The 13,680-nt window shown below is 38.6% G+C and overlaps 1 protein-coding gene across 3 annotated transcripts in view; it reads right to left on the bottom strand.

Annotated features, from left to right (window-relative positions):
* The window catches only part of ZC3H13 (zinc finger CCCH-type containing 13), a 42,754-nt gene that overhangs the window by 11,828 nt on the left and 17,246 nt on the right, over positions 1-13,680 (bottom strand). For all 3 annotated transcript variants that reach the window (XM_049815712.1, XM_049815711.1, XM_049815710.1), the window contains 7 exons: positions 13,088-13,285; positions 11,505-11,678; positions 8,045-8,349; positions 6,524-6,988; positions 5,356-5,538; positions 1,621-2,164; positions 443-546 (listed from right to left, as the gene is read on the bottom strand). In XM_049815712.1, coding sequence (XP_049671669.1) covers positions 443-546; positions 1,621-2,164; positions 5,356-5,538; positions 6,524-6,988; positions 8,045-8,349; positions 11,505-11,678; positions 13,088-13,285 — 1,973 coding nt within the window. The remainder of the gene's footprint in view (positions 1-442; positions 547-1,620; positions 2,165-5,355; positions 5,539-6,523; positions 6,989-8,044; positions 8,350-11,504; positions 11,679-13,087; positions 13,286-13,680) is intronic.

Genomic DNA, 13,680 nt, shown 5'->3' on the forward strand with positions numbered 1-13,680 from the left:
CTATTTCCATGTTTTATGTTTTGGCAAACACGCATCTTAAACAACAGATGTGGAAGTCACTATCATCTGGCAGACGTAACACAGTGACAAAATGAAGACAAAAGACAAACTTATAGATTAAGAAAATAGTGTTACTTCAGTTACATTTCTGAAGTTTTTCTACTGCTGCAGCAGCAACAGTCTATTTCCATGTTTTATGTTTTGGCAAACATGCATCTTAAACAACAGATGTGGAAGTCACTATCATCTGGCAGACGTAACACAGTGACAAAATGAAGACAAAAGACAAACTTATAGATTAAATAGTGTTGTTCATGAAAATAAGGGGAGGAGGACACTCAAAAAGCTTTCCCCATGTTTTTTCTATTTAAGATTGCAAATTATTTTCCAGAGGCAGAGGATAAGCTGGATCCAGCTGCAGATATAGTCCACTCCTACTTACTTTTATCATCGCCACTGTTGTAAGCATCACTATCAGGAGAGTGCTCACGGCGACGTTTGGGTGACTGACGAGGACTTGGACTGCTTTCATTTCTGTGACGCTTCCTGCAGAAGCAACATGTACAGTCAAATTTCTTCAGGATTCTTTAAAGAAAACATTCATTGAGTTTATCATCAATACAACCCCTGAAGTCTAAGCACCTCACACAGAAGACAACCCATCTAAGGATGCCAGGAAGTTTTGCATTTTTCTAAGTTGTTATTCCAAAACTGCAAGTACGATCAGTTTTTTGACTATACTGTAAGATACCTTAAACTAAAACTCAACCACTTATGACAACTATCCTTTTAGCAAAAAGTTATGAAAGACTATTAAGATCAATTTTTCCCTGTGGCAATAACTCTTGCAGTGAGTTGACCCCAGGTGGCAGCTAAGCCCCCACCTATATGCTTGCTTACTTCTCCCCCAAGTAGGATGGGGGACAGCCTGTAGTAGGTGACTTCTAGGAATCTACAGTTCCCTCATGCAAAAGCTACTAATTATTTCCAAGCAAAGCAGCCATTCAGGGCAACAGTGTTTTGCTTAGTATCGATGGAACAACAACAATTTTATTGTACCAAATGAAAAAAACCAAAAAAGGCGAATCAGTGCTACGCATTCAAAGGAAGCGCCACACGTTTACTCAGGATATCATTCACACCTTCACTGGTAGACTTCTGGTATTGAAAATTCAGTAGTGCAAAGGGTAATGCATGTTCCACAGAAATTTAACAAATAAAGTCATGAACCCTGACCTAGTTAGTGGCTATCTGACTTTCCAGGCTTCAAAAGGTACCACAGCCTGCTACTGTGTATCTGAGAATGCCTGCATTATTAAAGGCAAGGCCACACAAGTATACTTAGAAGGGAAAATGACATCATCTGAGTCAATTGTTAGCTCCTGAGTAGTTCCATGATTCTGCACTAACAAAGCATCAGATTAACTTCACCAGCATAATACTGATTTGGGGGCCACCAGCACGTTCCACACAGACTGGGCCTCCGCATAAACAGGATATCTTCTTCCTTATCTTATGATACTGCCTGCTTACTAAGTTACTGAAATCAACAGTAGAAGACTGCCTTTTTTTCTTTTTTTTTTTTTTCCTTTGACTGAAGTAACATTCGGACCCACTCACTTGGATTTTCTTTCCTCATGGACATCTCTTGAACTTCTTTCTTCTCGGATATCTTCTCTCTTATCCCTGCGGTCCTCCCTTCCTTTTTCTTTGTCGTCCCAGTCTCTCTGGCGGTCTCTTTCTTTATCCCTGTCTCGACCTCTTTCCCTTTCTCGTTCCCGCTCTCGATCTCTTTCTCGCTCTCGCTCCCTTTCTCGCTCCTCCCGCTCTCGTTCTCGCTCCTTCTCCCTCTCCCTCTCCCGTTCCCTTTCCCTGTCATGGTCCCTGTCTCGGTCCCGCTCGCGGTCCCTGTCTTTGTCCCGCTCTCTCTCCCTCTCCCGTTCCCGAGCACGATCTCGTTCCAACTCTCTTTCCTTCTCCCTTTCCCTTTCCCGGTCTCGTTCTCTTTCCCTCTCTCGGTCCCTCTCCCTTTCTCGCTCTCTCTCCCGGGCCCTTTCGTCTCTCCTATCATCAGACCGATCTACCCTTCGCTCTTCTCTTCTTTCATCCCGCTCGAGGTCATCACTTCGTCCTTGATGTCGTACCGGTGAGCTTGCTCTCTGATCTGCAAAGACAAGCAGGCTTGATTACCAGGTGCTAAAGCGACATACACTGCTTCCACTACACTACTAAAAACCCAAGAGCTTTTGTTTTGACGATCTAGATGTTGTTTTGCATTAAATAAAAGCAAGTCCCTGCAGAAACTTGGAAATTCTCTTTGGAGAGGGAAAAAGACAAAAAGCAGTACTAATTTTGACAGATTTTTTTCAATATTTAGGGAGTAGGCTTTCCTTATTTTAACCAGAAGTTAATACAGAAATTTTATTTTCTACCAGTTTTTTCTGAATGGCTTCGAAAGATAATTATACACCTCACAGCCTAGCTATTACTATTGCATTACTCAATGATTCAAGATCTGGTATAAGATTGCATGCTGGGCCCATAACCCAGAGGTTGAGAAGCTCTGAATGACATACTTACGAAATGTTAAGACTTCTGTACAAAATTTTTACTTCCTTAACCTGTTAAGAGTCATGGGCTTTACAAGAACTCACACTATTTATAATGCATAGTAAAACTTACTCCAAAATAAGAAATACTGGCCTGTCTCATCACAGAAGAGATCCTTGCACAGAAATACACAACCAAATCCACGAGAAAGGGAAAGCCAAGGATGAGATACAGGAAGCAAAGCTGTTCTAGAAGTTTTCATATGTATTCACTGCCGAGTCTTACAGTTTTAGAAGCTGAGTTTTTCATTGTTCAGACAGTGGATTAGAGTCAGGGAGAAAACTAAACTTACATAGAAAATGACTGATCCAGAAGGACAGTGAAACCTGATTTTTCTAATGGTATTTACTCTCCACAGACTTAGCTGCATTTTGTTAATTATATTTCAGATTTTTTTGAATTCTTCTATAAATTTTGACCACTCCATAACAATTTCTATGCTGATGTTAGTAGTAATTGAACCACAACAAATCAATAAAACTATTTTTCCATAATATATATTAAAAGCACTATACAAAAAAGCAAAAAATGGCATGAACAGAGGTTGGTATTTTTCGGTCCATTACTCTGAGGCTGACAGTGCACTTTGCTGTAAATTGAGACAATGTCCACCAGGGGCGAGCAGGCAGAGTTTGAACAGGACTAAATCAATAAAACGTGCATTTCCATCAGTTTAATCAATTTTAATCTCCGAGTGAATTAACAATGACTTAATGCTCCCCTGTTACCAGGTAAAATTAAAAGCAAACTTGAGCGACATTTCTGCCATAGCTGTAACGCTTCTTTTTTTAAATAGGTAAATCATCAATCCGTGCAATTGGTTCTGTGAAGAGGTTTCACATTCTTTTAATGGTGCTTGTAACATTATAGTATGATTTACTGTGCATACTAATTATTAGATCTTATACAGAAGTTCTGTAATCCCTATTTGTTATGTCAGTTTTGGTGACAAAACATCCACATGAAAGTCTTACATGAATCAAATATACTGGAAATGTTTTAGACAATTAAATGTCAATAGTCAGCACTTCTTACGTGACTTCATATTTGAAGCGCTGTTCCAGCAGTTGTTTGGAACACCTACATATTTGCCTTAGTTGAATAAAGGCAGCCCAAATTTGCAAGCTTGCTTTTAAAAATCATAGTAAAAAAAGATTCCTTACGTATCACAGAACTAGGTACCAACCAAAATCTATCTCAATTTTTCTCTGAATGACAAGTGTTAAGACTGTAGTCTAATTATGGAAACTATGTCTTGAATTGTAACTCTGAGGAGGACTTACTATTACAAAAAGCGATCTACATTTTTAAGGGAGAAAACAACAAATCTTATCTCCATTCAAGGGCTTTATATTTTTCCCCCCAAAGGGAAGCACAACCCATTCAAAGCAACTTCCCTTCTAGAATTTTATTTTGTTGTGATGACATGGTTTTACTTCTAAGGTTTTTTTTTTTTTATGTTGTGGGTTTTTGTGTTTTGGTTTTTTTTTTAAATTCTTAATAAATTAAGACCTTGGTATGATATGAAGAGCACAAGTTACATTATAATACATCTAGGATTTACTGGGTGTGGGGAGGTGGAAGAGATGAAAGCTAGTTTGCAAAAGCCAACCCCCGGGACACATTCAGACTGCAGGATTTTTCAGCTGACAAGAAAAAGGAAGCCTGGAGATTAGGTTTGTTGAAATCCTGCCTTGAAGATGAGACAGAATCTAAAGCAGAACCTTTCACAAGAACAAGCAACAACAGATACATTTCAATGGGCCAAAAATCACCTCTCAAAGTAGCACACAAAACATCCCTTTGAAAAACTGAAGTTAAACAACAGCTAGAACATATCTGTCACTTCCAAATCAAAACTCAAGATAGAAAAAAACCAACCTGTAATTTTATATTTATTCTTCACAGCTCCTCCTTTCATTTCCATTCTGTTTTCATTTCCCTAACTCCTCCTGTTCTCTTAATTGGTGAGCAATACAAATATTTTCCAGAGTGAAAGATGGTACTAAGTTCATTAGAGACAACAGCACTCTTTCAGGTGCAGAAGCGTGCAATCTTGCATACTGTGTCTAAAAGAACAGTCTTGCATACTCTTTCCATGATCACTGGTATCTGTACCAACACTTACTAGCCAATTATTATTGACCACAACAAAGCATTCATCACTATCAAATTCCCCAGGCAATAAATTTTTTAATTAATCATAAATCTAAACTGTCAATTACTTTAGTAGCAAGTAGTCCATAATTAAGTCAGTCTAGTAGTCAGGCCTTCCCCAAAACATACTCAAGTAATTTACAGCGCAGAAGTACAATTTCTATACAAACAGAACCAGTAATGAAATGCACTCATGACTCTTAAGCTTACACACATATGTACATGAAGTGGAGGAAGAGGCAAAGAAGAGAAAAAAACGTTTTAAATTGAAGTTGTACAATGAAATCTCTTGAAGTTTAGTTTGTTTAAACACTACTTGGATGAATAAAACCAGAAGGTGCCAAAATCTAGCCATAGGTAGGAAGAAAGGCCATAGCATTCATGCAGACACTGCCAATAAGAGATCTTACTAAGGAAGTTAACTTAGATCAAGGATAGGACTAGCGTCAATGTGCAGTGTTAAATAAGTTATTTATGAATTAGTGGTGTGGGGGCAGAAGAAGGAAGAAAAAGGAGGGAGAAAGAAACAGACATTCGTACATACACATTTGACTACATATGTATGTGTCAAAACACACATTAAAATACCTCTCTCTCTGTTGTCACGCCTGTCACGTTCACCATGTCTTCTTTCAAAGGAGGAATCCCTTGCTTGTTCTCGGCTGTCATAGCGATCCCGATCAGGGTAGCTACTCCTTGATTCCCAGCTGTCATGGTAGTTTCCACTACTGCTGTGACCATCAACCTGGGATCCTCTAGTCCCCCGACTTCCTAAAAGATTATCAATAGAAAAAGATGAGTTTCCACACATAAGGAAATCCACTGATATTTTATACCAAGTAAAGTAGTAACTTTTAATAAACTTGAATTAACTGTCCATGAAAATAGAAATTGTAGCATCAAACTCTACTTAACCAACAACTCAAATTTCACATGTTTTAATTGTAAAATTATTATTTTCAAACTGCAAACTCAGGACCTTCTAAATCACCATCCCCTACTCATAGCATGAGGTCTCCTGAGCAGAAATATAAGAGTCCAAAAGCCAGTTCACATTTCTTCTGAGTAGGATGTAAGCTTATAGAGAGTGCAGCATGAATAGAGAAAGTAGAGATAATTTTTCCTGTAAAAACTGTATGGCATTTCCCTAATGAAAATGTCACAATAAGCCTGAGAAAGCCAAAATATATTACTATAGATGATTAAAAGGTGGTAAGTGAAGCTGGTCTACAAAGTGCATGAGACTTTCAAAAATACTGCCAAAGGTTAAAATCCCACCTTTTTTTTTTTTTGGCAATCAAGAAGGGGCGGGGTGGAGAGAGGTGGGATTGTGTGAAAGATGGTTTTCAAGTACCTAAGACATGCAGTTGCTTTTGAGAGAACACACAAAACCTACTGCCCAGTATTTTGAGACACACTGTCCCCTACGAATCTTCCAGTACACATCAGCCTCTTACTTGTGTCTGTAGCCCATGGGGAAACCTAGGCTTGCAGAAACATTAAATAGCTTGGTGTAGGGTTCGTTTTAAAGTGGGATGGCAGAATACCAATGTTACACCACTTTAGTGAACAGAGAACACAGAAGTGCCATAGATTTAAGAAACTGTTCTAATTTAACCACCAAGAATTGAACACAGCTTTAAAAGCATGAACTATTTGGCAGCACTTCCATATCAAATATCAAACAAGATAGTATGAATGTTAATATTCAATCCCCAATGATAGGGACATATTAATTTTTTAAATCACGCAATACCCTTGTCAGATAATTCTGGACCTCTGCCTCGACTTCTGCCAGTTCTATCGCTTCTGCTCTCATTTCTGGAGTCACTTCTGGAGTCATTCCTTGTTTCAGCACGAGAGCTCTCCTCTCTGCCATGGGATCTTCCATAGCTGCGTGAGTCCTCCTGATACTGGTCATCCTTTTTATGGGTATCGCGACTCTCTCTGTCTCTGTAGTCATGGGAATCTCGTGTAGAGCGCGAGTCTCTCTGATCACGACTGTCTTTGGTATCTCTGCTATAATCCCTTGTATCTCTGGAGTCTCGAGTGTCTCTGGATTCCCTTGGCTCCCTCCGATCTCTGTTGTCTCTTGTCTCCCTCCGATCTCTTCCATCACGAGACTCTCTGTCATCTCTATGATCCCTGGAGGTACTCTGCTCCTGGTCATAATCACGATCATCTCTTGTTTCTCTTTCTTTTTCCCTTTTCCCTCTAGTGTCTGTAAAACGTTTAAAAGAATGTTATATAAGTGGCTTAATCAGAGCAAGCAAAAATTTAGCACACAAATAACACTAAAATAATACAGTCAAAATATACTTCTGACATACATACTGATTTTGATTTTCTGTGTGTAAGTAGGAGAAGATCGTGTTGGGTATCTACCTATACATTCAGTAAGGTTTAAAGATCTTTTTGCGAATTTGAATCTGTACTTTACAAATATTTACCTGTTCAAAAGACAGTAAGTATAATAAAAATAAATTTTAAACATATTAGAAAGCAATCAAACTTCAGTAATTTTAAGGTAAGGTCATTTCTCCTCCAATCATAAATTCCTTTGTTTCTCCACACACATGTATTTTCAGGAAATTTGTGCTGTATTTAGACCACTTGCTTTTAAAACCTCGATGTCCTGCTAAAGTCTTTTTTTCTTTGGGTAAATTACATTATTTGTAATGTTACTGCTACAGGAAGGTAAGTTCACAGCCAGTCTAAAAAAAGCTGATGTATGTACTCTTTGTAATCTGTCTCTTGAGAGAAACAGCATGTTTGCCCATTACAAAGCTCAACCAGCTTTACAGATTGCCAGAGGGAATGACTGTTTCTTTGCACACACCTCAATGTCAATTAAAAAGACAACAGACAAAGCAATCAGTGAGGACTGGATTAGCATTTGGGCACCTCATAGAAAAGAATAACAGTTACTTACAAGTATCCTGCCATCACTCAGCTGATCCCTAGCATATACCTAATAACCAAGAGAAGATCACTTACCTACTGACACCACCATTGCTCTACACAAGAAACACCTAGACAGATGCCTACAGGATCTTTACAATCAGCTGAGCCTACATAAGCAGTTCTATCCGGAACACTCAATTGCACAGTCCCTGAAAACAACACCACCAGCACAGGAATGATAATACAGCCAGTATTTTCTTCACCCCTACCCATCGGGATAGGTGTAGACAATGCCACAATTTGAAAATCAAGGTTCAAAATGCAATTTGAAAACTATTAAAAATTATTCTTAAGTGCTATTTTTTATTCATACCATCCCGCCTTTCGTGGCGCCTATCATGAGACTGTGAACTCCGATCACGATCATGTCTTCCCTTTTCTCTTGCAGGAGATCGGTGTCTCGAAGGGCTTCGCTTCCTCTGAGGAGAAGAGTGTTGGGGATAGGGAGAAGATGATCGCCTTGCCGGTGGGGAAGCTGTCCTTTGATAGGATGGAGAAGGAGTTCTTTTGCGGTGTGGGGAAGGAGAATGTCTTTGAACAGAGGAGCCTGACTGCGATGAAGAGGAGTGATGTCTGGAGGATATGGGAGAATGATGCTGACCTGATGGGGAAGCAGACCTGCAAGGAAGAGTCAGAACAGCCACACATGTAATAACTTGATTTGAAAGGTTCTTACTGTACCCTACAAAAAAAAAAAGTGATTAAAGTAATTTCTGCATTCTCTACACTCTGACTGCCGAAAATAAGTGCTCTTTCTATAAAACATCAAACTAGTCTTCCCTAGGGGGTACCAAGGATATGCTTTCAAAGTATGCTTATCTATAAATGGTTATAGTTTATTTAATATCCAAGAACATGTTGTCCAATCAAAATTATATTACACAGCTAGCAGAATGCTTTCCTGGGGGGAGGGAGGAGTCAGAAAAAAACATGATCTTCTCCCCCACCCCCAAACCAAGAACAATTGTTTTCTTCAATATAAAATGCTTTTTTTGTAGTTCATGGTAAAATTAGGCAGATAACTTCTACACAGTGTTACCTAAGGGGAATTTTTCTTCTTTTGTTTCCAACAGCATTCATTTTTTTAGAAAGCAACAGTGTCTCCTTCTTGTGCACTTCTAACTTTTTTAGCATTGTTCTTTAAACAGTTTAGGCCTGGATCCTGAAAACCCATATGCATATCCACTTAAAATTTTAGCAAATATGAATATTCACACAAACACAAAAAATTCATATCTAATAGAATAAGGAAAAGTAAAAAAAGTGTCTCTCATCTTTGAAATACCATCACTTAACTAAAGGTTATTTACACAACAGTAAACCAACTTCCTCATAATATGTTATCCCATGTGCAGTCTAACATGAACAAACACACGCTTAAAACCTTTGAGCTCGGTAGTGTTTTTTTCTCCCTTATCAGCATGAAAACAACTTGCAAGTATCTTTTCTCATGAAATATGCATTGCCCTTAACTGCCAACTCCCTGCCACTTCACTGAATTCCAGAGACTCCAAAGAAAAGAGCAGGAGTCAGAAAAAACACACATGGACAATACATCTTCAAAAACCCCACTTAGTTTTCAGTAATTCAGTTCCTGCTTTTGAATGCCCATATATAGTGTTGGTGACTTCAAATAAACATCCAGACCATACAGATAAATATCTCAGTTTCAGGTGACACACAAATGAGGGACTACTTTACCATAGGCAGTAGTACTTCACGGCAATCTTTTGCAATAACCCAGCAGTTGGTAAGGATATGTACGTAACACAGCTTTTGCTGAATTATCTTGCAAATGTCACAAGAAATTCTTCTGAGATAGCTGATGTCAGCTGGGCTCTGAAGAGAATGAGCTCTGGAATCATTCAGGCTAGTAGGCTTACAGCCTGTCATGACACTGTCCAAGAGCCAAATGGACAGTTCCCTAGCCAATGCTGCTCAGCAGTAAATCTCCTGGCTAAGGCTTCTTAAAGACCCAGACTCTGCAGGTAAAAAGATTCTCCTCATGTCAGGAACACAGACCAATGATTCAGCTTCCAAGGAGCAAAGCTTTAGGAATGGAATGCTAAGTGAAATCTCTGGCAACCGGAGGTAGGAACTGCAATCTGTAAGGAAGTCCTTTTTGGGTCAAAGACAACATGGTGGAAGTCATCTATTAATACCAGCGTTTCATCCTTCCTTCTAGTCAATGGCAGTGACTCGAAAAAAACACCTTCAGAGCCCCATGGAGTAGTATGCTGATTACCATAGGACCAATGTCATAAAGATGGTGGTTTCACAGCCAGATTCTACTAAAATACCAGATATATTCACTAAAGGAAACGACTTGACTGTTGAGGCACTTCAGTCTTGTCAATTGAGAGAAGTCAAACAAAATTTTTGCAGGACAGGCTGAAACAATACTTGAACTGAGCCACTTTATCTCTACCAGAAAATATACCCAGGAAAGTGACAGAAAGAAAGGGGTGAGAGAAAAAAAAACACAAAACCAGCCTCTGGAACATGCTTAACTAGGACACCCTGAAGAACAGGCTGCATCTATTTTTTTTCAATTTTTCAATTTAATTCATACTAATTCATACTGTGTCTGTAAGCTTGTATGCTAGGATATTGCCAGGCCTGGAGACTAGCCCACTGAGATGTGTTTATGATGGTCAATACCAGAGAATATTTGGACACCTCAACAATAGACTAAGATTCTGTACCTCCTTGTCTGAAGACCTAAAAGTGCATGAGATCCAGCTGATGCATTCCTGTTGTGGCTTAGAAATGCCTCTAACTTCTACACACAGTCTGACCTCCAGGATGCTTATGCGTAGCTCCTTTTGTCTGGAAAATTAAAAAGCCTCCAGGTCCCCTTGTGCATGCTACCAGTAAACATTCTTCATGAATGTCAGGAAAGAGGAAACTCAGTTTCTCTGTCTCCACGGATATATACCCATGTTGACCGCAACTTTCTATCACAGGAGGGAAGGTCTGACCAATGACTATTCCTGAGGAAACAAGTAGCCCACTTGCCTCCAAGATGACAATTCATACACATTGTCTCATACAAATGAAACAAATGGCCTGGAATGAGTAGTAAAATTTCCAAAGCACTCAAAGTAAAATTCAGTCAGTGTCAGAAATGACTGACAGAATCTAATATAATTTCATGACTTACCATCTTTAACTAAGACTACATTTACTCTTCACCATTAAACCATTAAAATGAAACACAGGGTTACCAAAATTAGTTTGAATGGAAGGCTATCAATGGTTTGGAGACAAACAAAACGCTTCAAATATCCTTCCCGGCTTCTAGCAGAAGGCCCATTTATTTTCCCTGCTTAACATTCCCTTGCACAACACTTGACGCAGGCAGTGACAAGCAAAATAGCGCAGTAGGTTAGAAAAAGTGGGGAAAAGGGTACTGCAAAGGTATTTTTGAGTCTCCTTACTACGCCTTCCTGCAAGAAGGGGGAAGGTGAGAAAGAGAAAAAAAAATTCCCAAAGGATCACAGACTGACTATGTCTCATATCAGACTTCTGAAGTTCTACCTGAAGCCAAAATATTTGGGAGAAACTGAAAAATGGAAGCCTGCACCATGACTTGTGTTCTTGACATGACAGGTACTCTCAATGTAGTAACTTGGCAAAAAATAAAAAGTCTCAGAGCTCAACTGTTTGAGGCACACACAACAGACACATATGAACAAGTAGTCAAAGCAACAGAGGAAGTTTCTAAGCTATAACTATTCATGGAAATAAAATCCATGCAATTGACCTCCCACCTGCGAGAGGGTGAGAAGTTATGTTTGTGAGTGGTTGACTTGGCTGGAGCTCGGGAGGTTTGTCTTCGCCTTGCAGCAGGTGGTGAGTACTCCCTGGAAGGGGAAGAATTACTGCCAGAATGATCTGCAGGACTGGGAGAACGCTTCTGTCTATGGGAGCTTTCAGAGGGATCCCTGAGAAACATAAACAGCAGCTTGTTTAACGGGTGTAATATGGCATTAATACATTTCTATGAAATGACTGACAACTCCAAGACAAAACCTGTGCTTACAAGATCAAGAACTATCTTACAGAATCATTTGTTCCGTCTATAATTTCATATATGAAATTACCATAAGCTAGCAAGACTCAAAAATGCAAGATATGCACTAAATTTCTTGCTAATCAACTGGACTGTAAAATGCAAAACTACAATATGGTAAAAACAAAAATATATTGTAATTTTACCTAGTATTTCATGTGGCGGTGAAACAGAATTCCTATGAATGGCTAATTATCTTGCTACCCTATTAAAAAAATCTCTGTAATGTCAGAACTTTGTATTTAAGAAGACTCAAGCTCACAGACATTTTCAAATGCTAATCACAGTTTCAAATGAAAGAGATCTGTCAGAACCTTCAACTATGTCACTTACTGTACATCATGAAGATTTGATATTATTTCCCGATTTTTATTATTTAGGAAAAAAAAAAAGACAAAAATCCAACATTGAAATAAAAGGCTGTAGTCACCACAGCAATACCTGATCATAGTACAATGATAAGCCAAGTACTCTCTCGATCCTTTCAGCACTACCTAGAATATTTTCTAGTGCTTGTGACCTCCTTCCAGTAATGAAATGCGCAAGCATGAGGGAAATAATATATTTTGAAGTGAGAACAGTGTCATTTATTTAATCAATTAAAGATACACAATTCACTGGTCTTCCACTCCTTAGCCTTTGCCATGCTAGTTACAAAGTAAACACTTACAAACACATACCCTATTTTCATCAAGGAAATATAGGATTTAAAAATGCAGGTGGTGTATTTTTCAACTTAAATGGACACCTATGCTTCAGAAAATAACGGGAATAGTCATATTAGTCCACTATTTGATGTGTGTATATATATATGTATATATATGTGAAAGTGAAGTAATTCTAAAATTGCAGTACTCCAACTACTTCAGAAATACTTTTAACCTACTGAAGATCAGGGAGATGTTAAACATGTCACTGCCAATTTAGAAAGATATTAGTCCTCTAAGATTTCAGAAGAGCAGGCAAGCGGACAGGTGAACGACTTTGACAAAGATTTTGGCAAATGAATTGCTCCTTTGGTGAAGGTCCAACTTCCTGAAAAGTAATGAATCTTTCAAAAGGGCATTTTACAAACTTATTAAGTTATGTAATTAAAAGCCACCAATCTGTTAGTTATAGTCTATCAATCCATCTATATAACGCACTTAAAATATTTAATGAGTACTGAAAAGGCTGTTGGCAAAGCAGGTATAAATCCTTTATTATTCAATGTTCTATAAAAGATAACTTTAAAAGCAAGGTTACATTAATGTTAAAAGCTAGTAATGCAACATAACTTACCTCTGCTTCTCTTTTTTCTCCTTGTGCCTTTCAAAGTCACGCCCTCTCTCTTTCACCTCCCTTGCCTTTTCTTCTGAACGTTCTTTTGCTTTATGTTTTTCTTTGTGTTTTTTCCCCAGGGGAGTTTCCTCTTGTACTGGAGGAGGAGGACTAGGGGTACGAGGACCTTTCTTTTTACTCTGGTTACTTTTAGAACTCCTAGAGATAAATTAACAAGGGGGGAGAAAAATGAAGGACTGCCAACTATTTCAAATAATGATTTCTCAGATGTTGGCAGGAAAGTTATAACATAAAGGGCCTTGAAGCTTTTAGGATAGGATTCACCACTCCATTAGCAAGCAGTACTCAATAACTGCACTTGACTGAAGGGTGAATGTAGATGGTAAAAATTCACATTGAGCTCTTCCATTTATAACCTTTATTTCTGAAGCAAGCGAACAAAAATACAAATTATTCCCGTTCCGACAGAACCAGTTTTCAAAGTTAAAATGCCCTTGCATGAACTGCACACATCAGAGGACCAGAACTCTATAGAGCATCTTGTGTGTTTAGCCTCCCATTTCTGCAATGCAATACCACTATCACATACACAA

The sequence above is a fragment of the Accipiter gentilis genome, chromosome 13 (genome assembly GCF_929443795.1).
Source record: "Accipiter gentilis chromosome 13, bAccGen1.1, whole genome shotgun sequence".
Classification (NCBI taxonomy): Eukaryota; Metazoa; Chordata; class Aves; order Accipitriformes; family Accipitridae; genus Astur; species Astur gentilis.